Below are 24,548 nucleotides of genomic sequence, written 5' to 3'. Positions count from 1 at the left end.
CTTCCATAACTAAGTCACAAATTTTAACTCTGTAATTTTTTGAGGGAGGAGAAGGTTCATTTTCACTATGCTTCTTGACTGTATAATTTACCTTTCTGTAAAACAAGGAACCATAACTGCGCATAGCCTCTTGATAGGGAGCATAAAAACTGACAACTTAAACTTTTACATTAATCCTTCGTGAATCTGGAAATTGGAAGGCAGTCACTAGATAATCCAAAATATATTTTTTTCTTGCTTTGTGATATTTTGTGGGTTTTTTTTGCTTTAATTCCAATGCCCCAAAATTGAATATAAAGCACACTCTAAACTACATAGTTAATTCCTCTCTAACTGACTTTTACATGCAATCATGATAGAAATACCAAAACAGACAACTCTGCTTCTAAAATTCCCAAACAAACATAAGTATTGAAGTTCTAAATATCGGTCATTTGTGACTTTGCCTTACTGATACAATTAAAAAATGTTATATTACTGTAAACAAAAATTTAGCTACTTTCCTATTTCACTTATTGTTTTAAGATTTTAATCTACATATACTCTCCCCAAAATGATAAATCTTCAAAGTTTTAAATCAAATATTATAATCCACAACTTGAACTTCTCCTGATCAAGTTTTTAAATTACTCGTTTCTTCTTCAGAAAGCTCAAGGGACCACCTGAAGTCTAGTACTTTCCTAATGAGTGTGGTAGTATTTCTTATATTCCAGATGAAATAACCCTGTTTGGTAAGGCACATGTCTTGTTTGAATAGGAATTAATGTCGAAGGTATGGGAAAGGAAGCTGACTTGATTCAGTTTTCACTAGCCTCTCATAGATGCTAAATGGCAAGTTTCTTCTGAGGTTCCAAAATAGAATAGATATGAAATCCCAAAGTGAGGTGCCAAAATGCAGACTTTCAGTCAAAATATCACAAACCAGGTTTATGAGTCTAATACTCCTTATCCAATGGAGGAAATAAAAGTGTCTAGGAAGTGGACACTGAGGGAGGATTTTGTGAGGCGTATTTTCTTGGTGAGAGCTGTGCTATGATCCCCTCTGCCAACGGTAGGAAGGGAGGGCTCCAGTGGGCCGCCTAGAGAATGGTACCCATGGTCGGAGGTATAGGAGACTGATGTCTGACTGGAAATCTAAAGATCAGGAGAGAGGGGCTGGTGAGTTTCTTTGGCAATGGGGAGAGGTGCTGTTGTCAGGGCTGGTCTGTCCTCTCAGGGGCATGGGAGCAAAGTGGGCATGCGTGTTTCTGTGGACTAGGTGTGGGACACAAGGGAGAGAACCTTCCTGCAGCTCCTTTAAGTCCTGCTTGAAGAGACAGCTAGATGTCGGTAGAGGATAAACTGGGACTCCTACACAAGGAGGCAGTTTAGAAGGAATCTCAGAAAAGCCAGGTCAGAATGAAAAGCAGGTAGTCAATAGAATAGCACTTGCATATGGTGAAGGGCCAGCAAGGAGGCTGTCCAAAGATACTTGAAAGCACCCATAAGAGAAAAAGTTGGTTTGACACCTTTGCCAGGCCCGGGAACTTTTAGACCATGTTACAATTGTCCCAGTCAAGCAAAAACTTTTCCACCTTCCTCTGCCTCCTTCCCTACCCCTCTGATCCTGGAAGGATAAAAACCGCAGCTATTAACCAGGGGGCAGGAGTGAGCAAAGAAAAGAGAAGCTGACCACCTCCTCTTTCCTAAAGGCTGGACACCTGCCTCTGATCAGCTTTAGGTGCAGGAGGAGATAATTCTTTGAGTAAAGATTGAAGTCTTTGGTAATATATTGGTTTGGACATTCTAATAGACTCTAGCGTTTTCTATTTCCTATAAGTGACCAAAAAAGCTATATCCCGTGGCAGGGATAGAATTACCCTCGCTGAGTAAGTTTAAAGGAACAGTGAGAGAAAACATTTAAATTGCTTTCACAATGTCACCCCAGAAGTACTGCTTTGTCAATGAATTCATTATATCACCAGCAGGAGTGATGGCTGTGCTTCTATAACCCACCTTCCGAGGAGGTACATAAAACACGGTGAATCAGATTCTTCCCACACACAGGAGTGAATGCCCAACCTGTGATAGAATTCCCAGGAATGGGAAAATGTAGGGCCCTGTCCTGCTCTATCAATGTGCTGTGATCTACATATGGTAATAACTATCCAGTGGTGTATACTTATAGCTCTCATATGAAGAATGACAGAGCTAAATATATAGTGAATGAAAAAAAGATTATGAGACCAAGTCTAAAATAGTTCTTGGAAAGCTTTAATGTTCCTCAAGGAGGAAGAACAACCCCTTATATCCTACACAGTTAAAGCTTTCAATTTACAAATGCCAAGGCCCTTTAGTATAAATGATTTTAGTTGATTGTCACTAGGTCCCTGTGAAATGCTGAGCGCAGATACTATTTATTTGCCTTGTACAGAGAATAATAACAATAAAAGCTAAAAGTTATCGAGTACATACTATATATCTGGCACTTATGCTAAATGTCCTACAAACGTCATATTCTTGTATAATGTCATTCATTTCTCCACTTTACAAATAATGAAATGGTCTTAGTTGAAGTAATTCATTTAAGGTCAAACAGTAGAAGATGAAGCTGCAAATTGAACTTGGCTATCTGTCTCCAAATTCCTAACTTTGAGCCTCTCCTCAGATGAACAAAATCAAACTTGGACCTTAAGTAATACATTTAAGGTTCTATAACTAATAATAATTGGCATCAACAGACCTGGGTCTTGTAAATTCTCATCTTCATCTCATTGGAAATCTTCAGTGGAGATCTTTAGCTTTCTCATAGAAAGAGAATTCACTAAACTAGAGAAAGGGGCTGAAGTATAAATATTTTGACAATGAGAAAAATAGACTTCAAAAGATAATTTACTATAGTTAATGATACTGTATTTTATTAATGATATTTGAAAGTCACTAAGTGAGTAGATCTCAAAAGTTCTCATCACAAGAAAAAAATCTGTAACTATACATGGTGATAGATGTTAACTAGACTTATTGTGGTCATTTCACTATATATACAAATATTAAATCATTGTTACACACCTGACACTAATGTAACATGTCAACCATATATCTTAATTAAAAGAGTTTAAGTTATTTCCATACATAATATTTTGTAGCCAGTCAAAAATTTAATAAGGATTTGAAAAAACATATTAAGCATTTTTCCATTCAAAGTAGAAAAATAGCCTATAAAATATAAATGCTTTCAAGTCTGTATAAATACCCACCCTTATTCATGGGGGATAGTTCCAAGATCCCAAGTGGATGCCTGAAACCACAGTTGGTACCAAACTCCATACAAAGTTATGGTTGTTTCCCTATACATACATACCTATAATAAAGTTAAATTTATAAATTAAGCACAAGATTAACAACAATACTTAATAATAAGATAGAACAATTATAATATACTGTAATAAAAGTTAGATGAATGTGATCTCTTCCTCTCTCAAAATCTTACTGTACTTACCTTTCTTGTGATGACGTGTGATGATAAAATCTCTGTGTGATGGTCTTTGCAGTTTGAGGTGTGATAGCAAAATTCTTTTTTCTTCAAGGGTAGAAGATTCTTTCTTACTGTAGATCTTACTAACTTCAGTAGACATTTTTTTTCTTAAGTCAAGAACTTTTCACTTAAAGGAAGCACTTTATGGCTTCTCTTTGGCGTATCTGAATTGCCTGTATCTGCATCACTACTCTTGTGCTTTGGAGCCATTATTAAGTAAAATCCAGGTTACCTGAACACAAGCAGTGTAATACCACGTTGACCTGATAACCAACATGGCTACTATGTCACTATCAGGCCAGGAGAGAATACAGTGTGGATATACTGGACAAAGGGAAAATCTACATTGTGGGCGGGACAAATCTGAACAATGAGAGACTTCACTCTACTCAGAATGGTGTGCACATTAAAACTTCCAAATTGTTTATTTCTGAATTTTCCATTTAATTTTTTTGGACTGCAGTCAATCCTGGGAAAGTGAAACTACAGAAAGAGAAACTGCAGGACTACTGTACATGTATTTACACACATCCATACAGAAATAAATGCATGCATGTGTTTATGGGTGTATGTATGATTGTATCTTTTTAAAATAGAAAATTTAGAATGAAATGCACCAATGTATTAGTAATATTTCTAAGTGGTGGAATTATGGGGGATATTTACTTTTTCTTCTATAATTTTCTTCTATAATTCCCTCCCAAAGATCAATACACATTCTTGCCCCCCCCCATGACAGGTTTAATTTTTAAATTACTGAGAGTTTTATTGAGATGTAATTTGCATACCACAAAATTCACTCATTTTTAAATATACCATTTGGTGATTGTTAAAATTACAAAGTTGCGCATCATATCACCATAATCCAATTTTGGCACATTTTCATCACTCCAAAAATATTCTTTGGGCTCATTTGCAGTCACTCCTCATCCTCATCCTTCCAGAATTAGGCAATCCCTAATCTACTTTCTGCCTCTATAAACTTTTCTTTTCTGAACATTTTATATAAATGGAATCATAAAATATGTAATCTTTTTGGTCCAGCTTGATTTATGTTCTTTTAAAGAAAGGAAAAGAATCTTCTTTGGTTCTTTGTCTTTCCCTTCAAAACTAAGCAAAATCCCTTATTTTCTTCCTCTTTATCATAGTATAACCATTAACAACTTCTACTTGTGTAGTTCCTGACCAATAAACAAATCCTTTTCAGACCATGACAATAATCTGTAGAACAGTAAGGCTATTCCTGACATTTCAAACATCTCTTTTATCCTTATTCCTCTCAAGTTTTCCTATTTCTGCATAAAAAATTATAATCATTTTGTTCTTATGCGGGCAGATATTTTTGACATGCCTTCTACTTTTATTCTATTGACCAAACCAGTGGCACCATCACTGATGTGTGAGGGTTTTAAACTCAGACCTGAATCTGGTTTAGCCCCTGCCCCTCCCCCACCCCCCACTGGCTTCAGTAGCTAAAGTGTCCCTGAGCAAGGTATCAACATTCCTGATGCTCAATGTCCTAGTGAATATATTGGAGTTACTGGAACCTACTTCCAGGGCTGGATGAGGATATGTGTGGACTTTGAGCAAGCTAATGATCATTGGGGCCCTTTCAAAAGAATATTCTTTAAATAAAATTTCAACTTCTATTTAGAGGAATACAGAGCAATACAAAGACCTTGCAGTTCATTAGACCTACGTTTCTTAAAATGCATGTTAGACAACTTGAGGTCTCACTTCTACTCTAAGCAGCTCATCAGAGTCTTCCTTTCAACCCAAATCAACAGAAAATACTGATAAACATAATTTTCTGTGTTTTATCACATTTTCAGAGATATTTGTCCCTTCTTGTGGAGTATTGTCCTGGATATCTGTCCTGGCTCTGCTTCATAAACTGTTCTGAAGATTAAACGAGATAACATATGTAGAGAACTCTGCACAGTATCTGAAACTCAGCAGATGTTCAATAAATGATGACTGTTAGACATCATGGCCGAAAACTATGGCCACTCTGAGCCTCTGGTAATGATAGATCATATGTAGTCCTTTTTCCTTTTAGCTTCTTGTCTATAAGAATTCTGAGTAAAGGCATTTTGAGAAAGCATTTGGTGACCTTGAAACATCTCAAAAGCTCTTTGATGCCTTTAAAAATTAATTTTAATAAATATGAGACCTGTTTACTAGTTCATACCTCTATCATAAAAAGAAACAAAATAAGTGCCTTTGGCAATCTTTATACAGTGTAACATTTTAATTGTTATTTATCTTAAACATGATGGAAATTAACCTGATGAAGGTCAACTGTGGGACGAGCACTGAGCAGGGAAGTGTTTGTTGCTGAGGGAACGGTGGCTGGTCTGAAACCAGATCCTGGCTATGGAGCAGAGGGAAAATGGCAAAAACTTTGGAGGAGCATGCCAGAACACACATGCTGTTTCATTTTCTCCAGTTTCTTTGAACCTCTTGTAAGCAGGGACACGAAGGGAGGGTAAGGGAGGGAACAAGCGAGGAAAGTAATGCTATGACTCTTTTCCCATTGTCTGTCCCCAAAAGCACACCATAAATATCAAAACAGTGCTTGGTAGTAGTCCAAAAGATTTAACGTGTCCTCAAATTTCTAAAAAACAATCAGACCATAATTTGATTTTTGGCAGAGTGTAACTGAACAACTTCTAGGCTTAGCATTTGTTGTGCACACCTAGTAGAGACAGATAGTAGACAGACCATTCAACGCTGTTGCCATGGAAAGAATGGTGGGTGGGACCAACCATCCAAGTTAACTCAAGTACCTTAAGATCTTGGCCCCTAATCCCTAAGCCTCCGTTCTTCTCGTGGCTAGACTTCTCCCCATTCTTTTGTGTTTCTTTTAATCGTGCAAGTAATGGAAGTCCAATCAGGGCCAAGGCTCAAAACCCAAGACCAGTTTGTCATCCCTTCGGTCCCCACTGGTCACTATTCTGACCCACTGGTCACCCCTTCCTGCTTCCAGCCATGCCTATGCAGCCTCTCCATTCCATCCCAGCCCTTCCTCATCCTTCAGGAGAAACTGTCCCCTGGATTCCACACGCAGAGACCGCCGAAGGTGTTTCCATCCCATGCCATAACAGCCCTCTTCTTCATCCGTTTTTACCGAGGAAACAGGAAAGGTGAGCAAGAAACCGCCAGCAAGTTTTGACAGCTGCTGAGGAAGACTAACGGGTTTCTAAGGAAACAGAGGCAGCAGCCATTTTAGTGGCATTTGCTGTATGAAAAATATATAGACACTGACATCCCCCACCCCCCTCCTGCCCTTGGCATCTTCTCTCTCTCTCCATGCTTCAGATCCCCCCCTCCCCCCACCCCCGAGGTGAAGGGTGGGGTCCAGGTTTCCTTGAGACGCAGCAGCCACCTGTCGCAGGTGGCCGGCCGCTCAGAGTCACCACCCAGCGCCCTCCCCGCAGCGGGCGGGACCGCGGGGCTCCCCACCCCCGGGCGCCGCAGTGCAGCGGCGGGCGGGTGGCTGGCTCGGGCCCTCCCCGTCCCCGCGTCCCGCCCCTCAGGTCCCCTCCCTCCACCCAGCCCGCAGCAGGGCAGGCCACGAGCGGGCTGTCTGTCGCAGCCGGCTGGTGGCGAGGCTGGCCAGGGGAGGCGGTCCCAGAGGCAGAGTGGGCGCCGGAGGTCGCTGCAGCCGCGGACACCGCGCGCCGCTGCCCAACATGGTCGCTGCGCACGCTGCCCATTCTTCCTCCTCCGCCGAGTGGATCGCCTGTCTAGATAAAAGGTAGCTCGCGAAGGGCCCCAGCTGGGCCGGGACCGGCAGCGCTGCCCCCGCCTAGAGACCGCGGGGGGTGGGCCACCCAGAGTCGCAGCCCCATACCTGGGCGCAGCCCGCCCAGCTGCGGGAGAAAGGTCTCTGAGGGGGCGGAGGGGCCTCATCTGGGATGTATGGGGACACAGCCCCCTGCTTCTCGTGGGGCGACACCTGCATAAGGTTTTTACGTGAGGTGGAGAAAATGCAGTGCAGTGCGGGGGCGGGGGGGAGGGGGGGGGGAGAGCACCAGCCTCCCGAGTCCCCCGCCCCTTCTCTCCCCTACCCCATCCCGCAACTCCAGGCTCTGCTCTCAGGTGGGGGGTTATCTTCTCTTGGCATCACCTGACAGAAGAATAGATTCATACCTTCGTCCAGCAGTTCAGACCACTAGGAGTAAATGTAATTTAAGTTTTAAGCAGGGGTTGGAGGAGAGGCAGGTGCAAAGTAACATCCCTTTTTTTGTTGTTCTGAAAGCAAAGTGTGAGGGACCCAGTGGAGCTGTCTAGTGCCTTCTCAGCCCGTGCTCCCGCTGTCGCTTGCTCAAGGTCTGTGTTAGGAAGGTCATGAGGGAGACTGCTTTCGTCTTATTACTTGCTTAGGAAAAGACCCTTACTCTAAAAAAAAATTTGAAACAGTAAAAAGAGCATTGTAATTCGCGATGACAGCTCTATATAAGGAGGTACTGTGTTTAACAACGGACTGCGATTGTTTCCAGGCTCTGACAGCATAATTTTCTGTTTGTCCAGATTGTGGGTTTAGCAGTAAGCATTACACAGTATGTTAGCAATTATAGTTTATTACTCTGATTAAAAGGTGATGCATCTGAACTTTTAAGAACTGAGCAAGAAATCTTGCACAGTGAACTGCTTCTGCATTTCTGAGTTTGATGCAGCAGGGTAATGATTCATGTCTTGCATCTATCTGCATGATATCTCAATTTGCATTTGTGTGAAATATTTTGTGCTCTGCCATATTGAGGTTTTTACAATTAGCAGATCTGTAGCCAGATCAAAGTTGAAAATCTTATGTGCGATGTTCTGTGTACTTTACTATTATAGGCCTTTGTTGAAAAAAAGTAATTTGAGAAAAGCTAAATGTGGCTCATTTGAATAACTTAATATATCTGAAAATAATTTTTACTTTCAGTTACCACACAGCAGCAAGATTTTTTTGGCAGACAGTACCCCTATTTATGTCTAAAATGATATGTACTAATATTAGAAGAGTTACATGCAATAAATTGTAAAAATTGAAGCGATGGTTAAATCATACAGAATTATGTAGAGGAACTAATAGCATGTTTAAGGGAAGAGACTGCTAATGTGATTAGTAATCTAAATTTAATAGTTTAGGAAAGACGAATTATAAAAGATGAGAAAATCAAGCCTCTTGTACTTAAACTATAAATAGTAGTACTTCCTTATGAGTGAATTTTAAAGATAATAGATTACATGTTTCTATTTGCAGAAATGCATGGCAGGCCATTTTTTGAACAGTCAGTAATTCACTGGAAACCCTTTAGTCAATAAGTACTTATGGTAAAATCACAGAGTAATGCTAACACAAGAGGTCATATCTGACTGTCTTTTCATAATGTGTATCTGCCCAAATTATTATTATTATTTTTTGGAGTAGAGTTTTAGAACATAGTCATACAATCTAATACCACCATTTATAATGGGGAAAAAATCTACCAGGGGGAAAAAAACAACCCTCCACAAATACAGAGCCTTCCGTTTTTAGAGTGCAGGGGAGCAGACAGTTAAGATTTTTAGGTGCAGAGCTATCACCAGTTCTGATCTTGGACATGTTACTTTTATTTCTCAGTGTGACTGAAAAAAATGAGGATGGAACTTTTTTACTAAGGATTAGTAGATCCAATTGGAAAAAAAATGGTGAAAGTTCTTTGAAAACTGTTAGGTGATATGTAGGTATTCGTGTTGAGAACCTTGCCATTTTCCACAGCATTGATTCTGCAATTCCTTTGAAGAGACTTTAGGACTGGCAATCTCATTGTAAGAGGGCCTTGTTTTGAAGTTGCATTTTTATTGAGATTGTTGATTCTTTTAGGGGAAGAGGAAGATTAAGGGTGCTGATGGATGTGGGCTGAAAAAGTCCTCTGAGGTCACTCCTTAGTGGGACACAGCCCTCAGTATTTCTGAGAAATGCAATCTTGATACCCTATTCTAGGTACTGTGTTGGGCATTGGGGATGCAAGAAAAAAAATGATGAGAATTTTGTTTTGATTTGGGGAGTGGGTGGGGGTAGGACAGCTACATAACCACAATGTAATAAGTGCTTTAATGGAGATATTTGAGGTGCTTTGGGAATGCGGAGGAGAGAGTTGGCAACTCTGCAGGGATGCTTCCCACAGGTTCCTGCCTGGACTTTGGAGTTAAGGGGAATTTTATCAGACAGAGAATTGGGAGAGGGCATGCCAGGCACAGAGAGCAGTGTGAACAAAAACACACAGGAGTAGCATATAAATATGTCTTTTCTTCCCAACCATAAATTCCTCTTGTAACCAAACCAAGAGTATAGGAAAATATTCTTTATTTTTCTAAATTTTCGATTATGGACATTTTCAGGCAAAAACACAAAAACGAGGGAATGATACATTGAGGCCCTATGTATTACTTGGGGATATGATGCTGGGACCTTTTTTTACAGCTAGGAAATATAGTTTTGATATATGCATTATGCAAGTATCAGCTGTTGGGGACAGCTAGAAAAAGAGGGCTCAGGGGTTAGAAATAAAAAGGGGAGTGAAAGTAGAATGTCTGCAGGAGTATGGAAGTATGCAATTAAAGTCAAAACAAGAAGAGGAAAATAAAGCCTTAGAAATGTTTGTTAGGCGTGCCTAGAAAGTTATCCTAGACAAGGCAATACTATATGAGTTTACATGTGGGAGAGGGGGTTGAAAAATATGTAGATACGTGGATTAGGTTGAAGAAAGAAAATCCAAAGCTGCTTATGTATCAGGCATCCAAGTTCTTGAGCTATGGTGGAGTGGAGGAGATGAGAGTGTGCAAATACTAACCTTGAAATCAGAAAGGCATTGAACAACTGGATGGATAAAAAGATATTGCAAAAAGTCTCAGTGGACATATTGTTGAAGCAAAACAAACTTACCGCTTTCATAAAATCTTATAATATTTCTTGAGCAGGGATGGTAACTAGAAACATATTACATAATAGCCACTAGTTCAGATTTTGGGTATGTAAATTTTTTTTTTTTTTTTTTTACTATACTGACCGTTGTTTAATTTTAGTGAAAATGTTTTTACCATAAGATTTTAAGTTTGCCAGCTGTGAATTTAAGAACTATTTATAAGTCATAATTTTTATAATTGGTAAGGGAGTATTATGAAGGAACCATACATATTCACATATATACAGTGAATCATCACTGGAATTCACGACTATGAAGCAGGAATTCACAAACTATGGCCCATGGACCAGATCCGACAATATGTCTCCTGAGTTAAGAATGCTGTGTACAGTTCTGAATGGTTGGAAATAAACTGAGACTATTAATATTTCATGACCCCTGAAATTTATATGAAATTCAAATTTCAATGTCCATAAGCTAAGTTTTTTTAGAACGCAGCCACATTCACTTTGGTTACTTATTGTCTATGGCTGCTTTCACACTACAGTGGCAGGGCTGAATAGTTGCAACCAGCAGACACTCTGTGGCCCACAGAATTTAAAGTATTTACTAGGTGGATCTTGGAAGAAAAGTTTGCCATCCTGTTACAGATGAAAGAAGGTAAGCAATTGACAGAGAAACCACTGGAGAGAAAAGAAGTCGTCTTTGGGAAAGAGTTTATAATGTTTGATTTTTTGTTCTTCGGTTAGAAGCATAGCTTGCAGGGAGGTCCCCAGTTGATTAGTTTATTTGAGGACCACTAGTGATCACAGGCCAAAGCAGGAAATGAAGTTAACATGTTTTGGATGTGTAAAAATGGTTGCCATCTTTCAAAACAGCTGAGACATTTTTAAAAATTATTAATGTTTCACTTAAAAAGTGCCTCACACAATGTTCTTGCATCTGATTTAATCCCCACATACATGTCGAGTTAGCTATTTTGATGTGATTGGATGTGAGCAAAAGAAATCAAGGAACAAATCTGTTAAAAACCAGAATACTTTGTAGCAGACATGGTGAGAGAGGATGACTCAAATATCAAAGAAACATCAGACATGGGTCCACCCTTGAGGAATAGAGAAGATCAAAGAAGCATGCAGAGCAGGAGGAAGGCTGGGGAAGGCTGGTGTCTACCCAGGCAGGTCCCAAGGGATGCTAGTGAGTTCTCAGGATTCAGGGCTGGTTTTGCAATCTCTGAATCCTGACTTGTCAGCACATTGTTCAGGTACAGATGCACAGGCATTAAACTCTCAAAGACTGTAAAAACCAGGAAGACAGTTCATGAATTTGAAAATTACATTAGAGAAGTGGACACTCACATTCTTTGGCTACTGTATTCCTTCTCTAGGGAAGCCATATGGGAAACCTAATTATTACAAGAAGTTCATGTTGTGCATTTACAACGAGAAGCAAAGCTGCCAGGAGATCAGGACACTTACAACTTCTGGCCAGCTTTTTCTCTTCCTAGAATAACAGAGCTCAGGAATTGAATGATAATCAGAAGTTAGTTCTGGGAATCCTTCAGGACAGCTTGGCTTTCCTCTTTTCCAATTAGATGACCGTTACATGTACTCCCATAGCACACTCTGCCCAACACGGTAAAAACACAAGTCAGACTGCATTGCAATTGCTGATGTACTTTTTGCATCACTTGATGTCAGTCCCTATGTTTTATTCATCATTTTATTTGCAGCTTCAATGCAGTGACCTGCTTGTAGAAGGTGCTTATGGGATCAGGGTGAGATGGTCACCCTTAAGGATGGAGTGGCATCTGGAACCTTGTAGGCAAATCCTTTCACTTGTCCCTTTGTCTTGGAAAAGGCCTGAATGGGCACCATCAACATCTGCCTCTGCTGTCCTGTGTTTTCTTGGCTGTGGTGAATATTTTTTTTTTAAATGACATTACGTAGCTCTATTCTATTATTAAAAATACTTATTTTATGGAAAACTTCAAAATGTATAAAAAGAGGGAACAGTATGATAATTCTGTTGTACTTCTTCCCACTCCCTCCAACAATTATCAACTCACAGCCAGTCTTGTTTTATTTATACTCCATTCACCCCCTGCTACTCCCAGGATTATTTTGACCCAAATCACAGACATAGTATTATTTCATCTGTAAATATTTCATTATATATCTCTAAAAGATAAAGATTCTTTATAAAGAAAACAATAGCACTTTCACACATTAAAAATTTGACATTAGTTTCCTAATATAACTAAATATCCAATCAGTGTTCAAATTTCTCCATTTAGCTCCTAACTTTCTTTTTTGCAGTTTGTTTGTATTAAGATCCAAATAAGATATGTCATCAAGTCTTTTTAAATCTATGGATTTTCTTTCTCATTTTCTTCCTTGTGGTAAGTTTGTTGAAGAAACAGGTATTTTTTACATAGCTTGAATTTTAATTATACCCCGTGGTGTCTTTTAATATAGCCCTTTGTTTTCCATATTTCCTATAAATTGGTATGTGGATTTAGGGCTTGATCGGATTTAGATATGACTTTTTGTAACAACATTTCACAGAAGTGTTATATACTTCCATCATGAGGCACGTGATGTCAAGGGATCTCTTTTTGTGATATTAGCAATATTTTTAAAGTTTAATGCTAAGCAACTATCTTATCTGTAGCTTCTTGGGGAACATGTCATTGCAGCACAAAATACATGGAATACACAAAATACATAGCATATAAATATGCAGCAATTAGAATACAGCCCTGTAATCAGAGTTAAATTCTGTGGTGCTGATTCTACCTGCCCTAGGATTTTAGAAAAGTTTCAGCCAGAGTCGGTCTCCCTCAGATGGGAGGCATGTGGGGGATGGTGTGCCCATGGTGTAAATGGGCCTAAGAGAAGGATGCCTGGCCTATCACACCTTGGCCCTTCAGCCTGGTCTCCTGAACACAGCCTCGGAACCCGAAAGAGTCTTCAGAGGAAGGGTAGTGTTCAACAAACCAGATTCTGCCTCCTTGTTTTAATTTGGATTCCCCCAAATGGACCTCTAGCTCCTCCCATGAGGGTGAGACTGTCAGATCCCTTTCAGTTCCAATCTCCTATGAAGTTATAAGATTTCATAGCCCTTCCGTAGTAGCTGGGTATTCTCCTGGACCACCTTCTCAAACCCAGGGAAGCTAGTTTTTCTTTTGTTAGATTTAAATCCATCTTCCTGTATCATGAACAGTGGCAGTGAAGAGTGAGCTATCCAGATAAGAGAGAGGAAAAGGGAGAAGGAAGACTACCTTGGGTGTGCTGAGATGCTGAAGAAAAAGAGGATGGAAATAACTAGGTGGGGAGGATGACAGAGAAAGACCCAGCCAAATGTATGAAAGCAAACAATCTGACTGGTTGGAGTGGAGGCACCTGGGTATAGTGTATACTCAGCTGTATCCATGTGCTTCCCCTGCAGAAAAAGAAAAACAAAGTGCTGTTACTGCCCTCTTTTCTCTTCACACGTGCCCTTTCTCGGAGCTCTCATCCATTTCCTGTGTTTAATGATACAGATTACTTAAACTCTATATCCTTGGTTTATCTTCCAAACCAGATGCATTTTTGTCTCTCTGTTGGATATTACCACATCAATGTCCCATTAATATTGTGGGGCAGACATTGTTTTCCTTCACCTACTTCTGCTATAGGGAGGCTGGAAAAACAAAATACTTATCCTCCTAGTCTCTCTTGGGACTAGGTGTCCATGTGGCACAATCCTGGCTGAGATATAGCAGAAGTCTACTAGAGGCTTCCAAAAAGTTGTTTCTTTACTGATAAAAGATACACGTATTTGATATTCACTTCTTCTCTTCTTTTTGCCTGGAATTACTGCTTGAAGATCGGCTTATGGAATCCCAGAAGGAAGGGCCAGGAGAAACAGACTCTAATTTTGACTTTGTTCAGCTGCTAAATTTAGATCAATAGTTGCTTACCTTCAGATTTTTCATTTTGTCATGAAAAAACAGATCCTACTTCTGGAAACCACTCTTTGTTAGGTTTTCTATCTGTTGTCAAAACTGTTCTTAACAAGTTGATATTCAATTTGTCTGAAACTGACTTTATCTTTCTTCTCTCCATTGGTTTCTTCTCCTTACTTTCCTATGTTATTAATGACACTTTTAGTCTCATATTCAAAACTTTGAAATTACCTGTATCTTCTCTGTCTATATCCCTTTCGATACCTAACCAGCCACCATTCTTCTCTTGGCCTTTATAGTTTATGCCTTCATTTCAGGGCCTTATCATCTGGATCTGAATCTTCTCATTGTTTCCTGCTTCCAATCTGTAAGACAATGTTTTCAAATTGGCTTTGTTTTAGGGTTAGCCAGACCTGGATTCAAACTCTGTCACCTATGCCTCTTCACCATGCAATCTTGGCAAAGTTATTAAATTTTCTGAATCTCTATTTCCAAATTGTCATGTTAGGCTCCAAAGACCTACTTTAATGGCTGTGTTTGTGGGCAAATGCAAATATAGCCACATGGTCTTTGCTAAGTGGAGAGCATAATGTAGGGGCTAAGAGTTTGGGAGCAAGACCGTGTTGGTTCAAATTCCAGTTCTGATTTTTAATGGTGTAACTTTAGGAAAGTTATTTAGTTCTCATAGTTTTTTTGTAGATTCCTCAGGATTTTCTACGTAGACAATACTGGAAGTTTTATTCTTTTGGATCGTTGTGTCTTGTATTATTTATTTTTATTTCTTTGTTGCATTGGTGAGACTTTTCAGGATAAAGCTGAACAAGAAGAGTGAGAATGGACTTCCTTGTATCAGGAAACATTTTTTCTTCTGTTTTTTCTTTTCTTTATTTTGAAAAAAGCTGTGTAATGTTAATGTTATTTTTAAAAAATGTTTTATAGTTATGACCTGGCCCAGGAGTTTTCTGAGGTCAAATTCAATCTCTTTGAGAGAGGACTACTCAGATTTTCTATTTCTTCTTGTGTCAGTTTTGATAAGTTATCTTATGGAATTTTATTCATTTCATCTAAGTTATTAAATTTGTTGGAATAAAATTTTTCATAGTATTCCTTATTAATCTTTTAATGTCTAGGATATGTAGCGATATTCTTTTTCATACCTCATATTAGTAATTTGTGTCTGCTCTCTGTTTTTTTGATCAGTCTTTCTAAGAGCCTCTCAATTTTGTTAATCTTTGAAAAGAACAAACTTTTAGTTGATTTTATTTATTGTTTGAGAAATTCATTGATTTCTGTGCCCTTTCTCCCCTTTATTCTATTTATTTTGGCTTTAACTTATTCTTTTTCTGCCTTCTTAAAATGGATATTTAGATAATTAATTAAAAATGTTTTCTCTTTTCAAATATAAGCATCGATGCTATAATTTCTCATGAATAGCAAAAAAAGGAGATACAATTATTTTAGTATTCAATATTTGCAAACAAAAACATTTTTTGACAGAGAAGAACAATTAGGCTGATACTGGAACCTATTGATATCCTCAGCCTCATGAAGAAGATGTTGTGCAGTGTGATGAACAACATCCCAACAGTGAATTCAGCAATGGGTTTCACAGGCTTCTCAATATATCTCGATAGCATAATGCCAAAAGGACATTAAAGGAGAATATTTTTCCTAGGGGTCCAATCTAATAGACAGCTTTCTGATGGTCTGATTTAATCCCAGGATATATTTTAGGATATTTTCAAATTGAAGGATCACTTCTCTTTCAAGAAATACTCCATAAACATTGTTTTCCACATCTGAGCTATTAATAATTATTAAAATTGGGCAACAATGACTTTGAAGTAACATTTCCCGATAGATACGTGGAGTGCTGCTATTCTGTGTTGTTGGTTAGATGGAGAGTAATATGACTTTGGACTCTGTTAAACTGGGGGAAAATTGTATCCACATTTGATAGCCAAACAAAGATCTATGTCTTAATGGTGGACCAGCCTTTCTTGTGAGGATGTCGGGGCAAGGGTTTCTTCTGAAGAAGGAATGTTGGTGCCGCTCTAATACTCTAATAAATAGTGGTCAAGAGTCCACAGGTTATGCCACAGAGCATGGACCCTATAATTGTTACCATGGAAATCAAAGAACTTGTGTCAATGCCCTGAACCTTAAAATGCTTAGCTTTGAGTAACATAATTTTCTGAAAACACTTTCATAGAATAAAATTGTAAAATGTAACCATATCAAATAGGATGACTTGACCTATAGGATTATTACCTATAATTGACCAAAAGTTCAAGAACCTCTCTTTTATTTAAGTAAATGAGGAATGCTTGCTTCAGCAGCACTTATACTAAAACTGGAATGTTACAGAGAAGATTAACATAGCTCCTGCACAAGGATGACTTGCAAATTCGTGAGGTGTTCTATATTTTTAAATATGTGTGGGGGCAGATGGGCACTAAATTTATTGGGGTGATCACTTTGTGAGTTAAATATATCTCTAATCACTACACTGTACACCTGAAACTAATATAATATTGTATGCCAATTACAACTGAAAAAAAAGTTCTTAAAAATAAATAAATGGGGAAATAATTTTTAAAGGCTCTTAGAAAAAGCTTAATTTTTAGAGATGTCGAAAACAATAGAAAAGATCTTGGATGGTAAGCAGAAGTTACTTGGAACTTAAAAATTTGAGTCTTGATTTTGTATATGAAATTTCAATTCTGTTTAAAGTCCAAATGAAGGCATAAGTGCCTGGCCTGGTGTTCAGGTTCTGCAGCTTTATTCTTCTAGTCATTGATTGGTTGGTTGTTGAACATGCTGCAGGAAAAGTTGAGGTCTTGAATGTTACACGTTTTCTTTATCAACTGTTTAAACGAACTTTTGGGATATAAGAAAGTCCTTTCTTCAGTGTCTCTTGCCCCTGCTTTTGTCACTCTTCTGTCTCCTCCCTGCCTCGTGCTCTTTTCCTCCTCCTTCAACCCAAATGTGCTGTAGTAAAAGGATCGTACATTAGTCATCTACTTTCCTTTGGTTCATTCATTTATTCATTTAGAGATTTGACTCTCTGTTTTCCATGTGCCAGAGACTTTTGGTAGGGATTGGCTAGTGAGGAGAATCTACAAGGCCCCTAACTTCATGAATTTCAATATTAGTTGGGAAGACATAAATTAGTTCAGTCAGTCCTTCAAAAAACTATTGAGTAACTACTGTGGGCTGGATACTGTTCCAGGTGGTAAGGAATATAGTAGTGAACAAAACGGGAAAGGTCAGGTTCTAAGTAAAATCAATGAGGCCAAAGATAGGAAGATACGGAGTGATAGAGAAGGAGAATAGACAAATCTATACTACAATGTCAGAGAGTGATAAAACCAATGAAAGGAAACAAAGCAGAGGAAAGGAGAAGAAATCGAGAAGTGGTCTTATTTTAGAGGGTACTTGTAGGTCCTTATGCGGAAGTAACGGAACTAATGTGAGCAAAGACCTTGAATAAACTGAGAGGCCCCATAGTGTGAATTTAAATCAGTGTTTTTCATACTTTACTAACTAGGCAGATGAGGTATTTTAGAGAACAGGAGTGGGGCTGGTACCTGGTGTGAGGATACGGGCTGAATAAATATGGTACCCCACTTTTGTTTGGTTACTAGGCCTCATTTGGAGAAAGTGCCTACAGTATATTATTGTTTTTGTTAATGAAATAGACAAAGGTAACTTCAAGAAACAGTTGAAAGGAATAAATTTTGAAATTTTGGTTTATCCTTTAAATATTATTATTTAAATATATTTAAAATACTGTTCACTTTAGTTTTTCTTTATTGTAATTTTTGAGGGAAATGAAAGCTACCCCTAGAGGACTGATAAATGTCATACAGATCAAGAAAAGTACTGTTATTTAAATGAGGTTCTCAAGTTATATGCGCGTTTGGCTGTGGATGCTGATAGCTGACTGATGGTGGTACCAACATCCCCATTCTACGAATGGACTTTTGGGTTTCATGTTCAGCTAGTTTAGTTTTTATCGGTAATGAATTTATCTGGCTCCCCTGCAGGGTTAGTGTTCTCTAAGACAGGCCCCTCAGACAAATGTACCACAGCAAGAAAATGGTCTGGGATACCTAGAAACTCCAACAATTTCTCATTTTAAAGATTTTTTCATTATTTTAAACAATTTTCCATCATTATTTCACCATTTGCCTTTTGATAATGTTTTTGTATTGAATTCTTATACTCTCCTTATCGACTAATTAAATGATATGGCAATATGTTTGTAAATTTTTTCACGTCAGAAATTGAAGATCGTTGGAGAATAGTAAGTCTCTGGTGATGTTAAGGTGCCACACTTGCAGCAGACTCATTGCAAATATTCCCTGGTGGTATTTAAAGGTCTGATTTGTAGAATTAGGTACTATTCTAGTCAGTAACCAGGTTTTACATTTTGTTTACTGAAAATAATTTAAATACTTAGACTAGGAATCCCTGTCTAATTATCCAGATCATCAGAGCATAAGTAGGGGAGTCCTTTATTGATACAAAAATGAGCAATTACAGAAAATACCAACGGGACCATATAATAAGGCAGCTTCATCTAGATGGCAGATCTTAAAGCAGGGCCGAACTTGGATGCCAGCTGGTTGAATGGGAATGCAATTTTATCGTGCTCTTTCATCTGCGTGTGCTGCAACTGTACGTTATCAGTTTGTGACTGCCCCTTATCTTTTCCTCCATTGAATTTTACATTATCTCTGTTACTTTACTTCCTACCTTTTCAGCACTTCACTGGATATTTATCTGAACTATTTTAGAGGTTCATTTTAGAATTCAACATTTAACAGATTATGGCTATCAAAGGAAAGCTCATTAAAAAAAAAAAACTTTGTGCTTAGATAATTCATTTTTTTTGTCTCTATCATTAGAAGTCCTAACCCTAACTATCTAAATTGCCCAAAAGAGCAAGAAAACTGCTCCTCAGAGGAGCTTACAGAAATCAAAAATGAACATGACTTAAGCCTGGAATTTATTGTTTTGGAATATCTGAAAGAGAATCATAAAGTAGTCAATTGCAAAATTGAAATAATTTTAAAATACGTATATTTTATTTACCACTTTTAGGGAAAGAATATACGTATTAGAGAGAACAGAGAGTGGATGGTAATAAACTAAACAGTAAGATGGAATGATTTGAAAAATGCTGGAAAACTGTCTAAAAGGGGGATTTTCTTCTTTCCATTTCAGTTGAGTTAACTTTGACTTATTAATTTTTCTTTTATGTATTGCCTACTATTGATTTTTATCTACCAGTAGAGAGTTTTGCAGTCAAATTCTGCCACATAAGAATGCCTCCACAAATAGAATAGCATTTGAATCTATTTCTTTTGTATCTAGATAAGCAGCACAGGCAAAAAATTGATTTTATGTGCTAAAATCTACTTATTGCTATAATTATATAGCAGAAACTTTATTGATGGGAGTTATCTCATAGAACTTATTTTGAGAGAATTAAAAAAAGATTTTTAAAAGTGAAAAATGAGTAACGAAGGAAATTATAGAGGGAAAAGAAAACACTTTTTTAAAATGCTTATTCATGTTTAGATGCTAAAACAATTCTGGAAGACAGAAGACAGCACGACTCTTTGCCGTGACACATGATGTAGTTGCTACTGCCACAACCCTTCCTTTTCCCTTGGTTTGTGAGAGCTGTTGCTGGCTTGCAGCTGAGAGCCGACAATATTCACACACCCTCTGCTTCTTTCTTAGAGTGTTACAAGTTGACATGTATTGACAGGCCCTTCTCTTTCCCAGAAGGAAATGACAGGAGCTTATGAAAGGTAATGGACTATGATTTAAACTTTATTTTAACTGGGGCAAAACCAAAGAATTTCTGGCTTATAATTATTATAGTCCTACAAACCCTATACTGGGAATAAATCATCTTAAAATCTTAGTGTGTTTTTCTACAGTATTTTTCTTATGAGTGTTTTTTCTTGTTTGAGCTCATATTTTAAAACTTCATTCCTCTTTAAAATTAACATTATAGGATGATCATTTTTCTAGGTTATTAAAAATCCTTTGTAAATATAACCTTTATTGGTTGAAATCATATGGCTCCTATGGCTATTTTTCTTGTTAGACAGTTAACACATTTAAAAATGATTATTGCCATTATCAATACTGCTATAACTTTTCATATTAAGCTTTCCCTGTGTTTATCATAAGCTTACTTCCTTATGATAGAGATAGCTGTAGCACTAAAATTAGTTAATGTGTGTAAAGAGATTTAAGATTTTGACATCTTCAAATAAGTTTTCATCAAGACAGTAAGATAGCTGCTATTGTTTATGTTTTACAAATAAGGAAACTGAAGTTTGAAAAAGTTAAATTATTTGTCCAGGGTCACACAGCTGGTAAGTGCCAGGAACCAAATGCGATGAAACCCATTCCTTTTTAACTGTAACAGTGTTTCAAGCATGTTCCTTGGAATATTAATAGATAGTGCAAGGGAAAAATGTCTCATGATAAGCAATTTGGGAAATGTCAAGCTAAAATTAAGTAAGATCTTTCCAAATGTTTTCAGAGCCCTGTACATCACCATAAAGATGATCTATGGCTGTAAAACCCTGGAGAACTATGTGCTCCAGCCCCCTCCTGCAGCTCTCTGCTCTCTCATTTCATGCCACCTCACCTCCTTATGTGCTGTTTGGATGCGCAAGTGCTCCACAATTGCCAGCATGACAGTCTCCTCTAACTCTTCACCCTAACACTGCTTCTCCTACCCTGAGCTTCCAGAGGCCATGTAAGGAGCCATGTCAACCTATTTGCCTTGGCCAGATATCCCCAGTTGATTGTGTCTAGTCTCCCTCTCTGTCCAGTCTCTTTGGATTACCATTTTTTCCCTGAGCTCTATCTTGTACCTCTCTCAGAGGCCAATCTCTTAAATAGGACAAGTAGGACAGATACCTTGGCCCATACCTGGAGGTGGACACAGAATGGTAGGGCACTTTATACTTCTTTATTTTGCATTCATTTTTTCAGAGGCCAATTTGAGCTAACGTGCTAAACCTTGCAGAAATGTTTGTAGTTTATATTAGAATTCCTAGAGATGTCACAGCCTTAACTCAAAGGAAATCAGGATGAAATGCACACAAGAAGAATATCTGCCTGGTGGCTCTTTTTCTAGTCACATGGATAGATGTGTGCCTTCTAAACAAACCCTAATCCTACCATACCTACCCAGGACATAACATTTCCCAAGCATTTAGGCAAATTGAAGATTTTTTGTACATGGTTTCTAAATTTAAGAACCTCAGATTACCCAGAGTGCTGAAAACCTGATGAAATCTTAGTCGATCGGGGTGCAATATTTTAGAACACAAGATTAATTTCTTGATAAATAACAGTAAGCAAATGGCTGAAAGCCAAACAGTAGAGTTATTTATGGCAAGTCTTTAATTATCCAGATCATAGAGAAATTAAATTCATACAAATTTATCCCATTTATTCTTCAAAACTTGATATAATTTAATAATTCTGGTGGCAATGGTATTTATAAGTGATATTTAATATGACTACTTTTCTAAAGCATACTGAATATCATTTTTCCTTTACTTGATGATTGAGGCTTAGTGTGCTGAATTAGCATCCCGTGTCACAATATGGTAATTTCGAAGTATGTGGATGATTTGTTTCAACACCAAATGCCCCCAGTGTTGCTTTTTTTTTTTTTTAGTTTTGTTTATTTTTGTTTTATTTGCCTGACTCTTCTCTACTCCCCAGAAGCTGTTGCTTCTTGCTTGCTGCCTCTAGGTGCCTGTCCTATCTCCCTCTCTTGCACAAACGTATCTGTTTCCCATTCTTTGGACTTAGAATTCAGGTTAACTAGGTTTATTAGAGCTGTATATGTAATACAAGTGCATGCATTTTGCCCCTGAAGATTGCTCTTTTGAGTAAAGTGTGTGAATTTCAGAGTTCTAGTATTTTAAGGCTTTCGTTTTGGTTATATAAAGCCTTTTAAACTTTCTTGCTATATGATCTCATATATATGATTTTTTTCTTAATAACTGAGATTCCCAGATAAATATCCTCTGAATAGTTGAGACATTAGTGTAATGAGACTAATTTATTTTTTCAACAAATATTTATTGAATGCTTAAGAAACATCTTCTGGTGATTAGGATTCTTCACTGAACAAAACAAGATTCCTGCTCTTCTAGATCTTACATCCTAACAGAGAAAATAGATAAAAGACAACAGACATAATAAATAATTTACATGTTACAGTTGAAAGTAATATGTACTGTAGAAAAAAAAAATCAACCAAAATAAGTAGAGCCCAGTAAGAGATTAGAAGTGCTAGTGGGGGTGGTAAAGGTTGTAATATTAAATAAGTTGGTCAGAATATGGTTTGGTGGGAAAGTGATTTAAGCAAAGAGATGAGGGAGTGAACCAAGCATATATTTAGGATGAGGATATCACGGCAATAGGAACAGCCAGTGCAAAAGCCCTGGAGTTGGTGTGTGTATGGATTGCTCAAGGAACAGTGAGGGGGCTATTGAGGCTAGAGTGAAGTGACTAAGGGGAAGATTAGAAGAGGAAGTCAGGTAGAGAATGAGGGCAGATCATGTAGGACTTGATAGCTATTATAAAGGACTTGCCTTTTACTCCGAGTGAAATAGGGAGCCACTGTAGGGTTTTGAGGAGAAAATGGCATAACCTGACTTGTTCTTACAAAATCACTATGATAGAAATGTCAAGAAGATGCTGTGCCGAACAGGGAAATGATGGAAAAAGAGAGACCTATTAGGAAGCTATTGCAGTGATCCAAGTGAAAGATGATGGTGGTTCGGATCAGAGTGGCAGCAGTGGAGATGGTGAGAAGAAGACATGTACATTTTGGAGGTAGAACCAGTCAGACTTGCTTGTGAATTGAATGTAGGAATGTGTGAGGAAGAGGAGTCAAGGATAATTCTAAAGTTTTTGGGCCTGGGCAATTGAAAAGAATATGAACCCATTTGTTTTGAAGGCTAGAGATAGAGATAGGACAGACTTGAAGGGATTGAGTTCTATTTTGGACGTACTGAGTTTGAGATGTCTGTTAGACATTCAGTTGGAGATGGTGAATAGGGAACTGGATGTGCGACTCTGAAATTTGGAAGAACAGACTGAGCCGAAGTTATAAACTTGAGAATTATTAATACATAGATAATATATAAACCCATGAGTGGAGAACATCAAGGAAGTGTGTTAAAGGGGACAAAGATTAAGCCCTGCCATCCTCCAATAAGAGCTCAGGGGAAGGGGGCGTAGCTAGCAAAAGAAGCTGTGTAGCAGTGACCAATGACATAAGAGGAAAACAAGGGAATATAGAATGTCTTGAAGGCAAGTGAAGATGTTTCTAAGTATCCAGGTAGATCATATCATGTTAACAAAACATTAGGAAAAAGAGCACAATCTAGGTTTGCGTTTGAAGTGTTATATCTCACAGATGACATGGATAATAGGTCTGTTTTCCAGCCTGGTTGGAGATGGGTGGGTTGCAGACTCTGCCAGATCTTGGAATGTTACGAAGAAGACGGCAGGAATGAAAACAAAAATAAAATCTCTCACACAAAATGTGTGGGGCAAATGCACAGCCTGTGGCTTAAACTGGAATGAGATCGTCCACCTAAAATGTGGGTAAATGGGAAAGTCCAGGTACAGAAAGATGAATATAGAGGTGCAGAGGGCAAGAGGTGGGATTTTATGAATACAATTATGAAAATATAGGGTGTTATTTCTTCATAATCGATGGAGGAAATAATGGAGTCCACATCGCTGTGATAAATACGGAACGGCAAGGAAGCAAACTATCACAGCTGAGGCATGCAGGCTGCTGTGAAACTCAGAAGTGATATTATCAATAAAGCCAGAGTCGGCAAGTGATTAACAAATAAACAACATATGGCTCATTGGTTGCCATGTCCTGGAAAACATCTCTCAGGAAATAGTATGCCTCCGTAAATGATTTTCTAGTCGGTGTACATTTGCTTTTGATACATATGGCAGTTGTGAAATTGTAACTACCCAGTTTACCGAAGAAAAAGTGCTGCTAAAAAGATAACTACAGACTTCTAGTTCTGAACAAATGGATTTAATTCTCCCCATTTCTCCCACTAAATACATATGGCCCTCTGTTGTTCTCTCCCCTTCT

At 38.1% G+C, this 24,548-nt stretch overlaps 1 protein-coding gene and 1 non-coding gene across 4 annotated transcripts in view; both read left to right on the top strand.

Annotated features, from left to right (window-relative positions):
* The first annotated feature begins 7,130 nt into the window (after window positions 1-7,130).
* RAPGEF4 (Rap guanine nucleotide exchange factor 4) overlaps window positions 7,131-24,548 on the top strand; it is a 260,359-nt gene continuing 242,941 nt past the window's right edge. For 2 of the 3 annotated variants that reach the window (XM_016135049.2, XM_016135040.2), the window contains exon 1: window positions 7,133-7,274. In XM_016135049.2, coding sequence (XP_015990535.2) covers window positions 7,210-7,274 — 65 coding nt within the window. In that variant the 5' untranslated portion in view covers window positions 7,133-7,209. Of the gene's footprint in view, window positions 7,275-24,548 lie in introns of all 3 variants that reach the window. The other variant, XM_036236020.1, reaches the window with a different exon arrangement.
* LOC118614444 lies at window positions 16,693-16,795 on the top strand. The gene has a single exon (XR_004956048.1). It is a non-coding gene; the product is annotated as a U6 spliceosomal RNA (small nuclear RNA).

Source organism: Rousettus aegyptiacus, unplaced genomic scaffold (genome assembly GCF_014176215.1).
Source record: "Rousettus aegyptiacus isolate mRouAeg1 unplaced genomic scaffold, mRouAeg1.p scaffold_m13_p_2, whole genome shotgun sequence".
NCBI lineage: Eukaryota > Metazoa > Chordata > Mammalia > Chiroptera > Pteropodidae > Rousettus > Rousettus aegyptiacus.
This window is presented reverse-complemented; position numbering and strand designations above follow the sequence as displayed.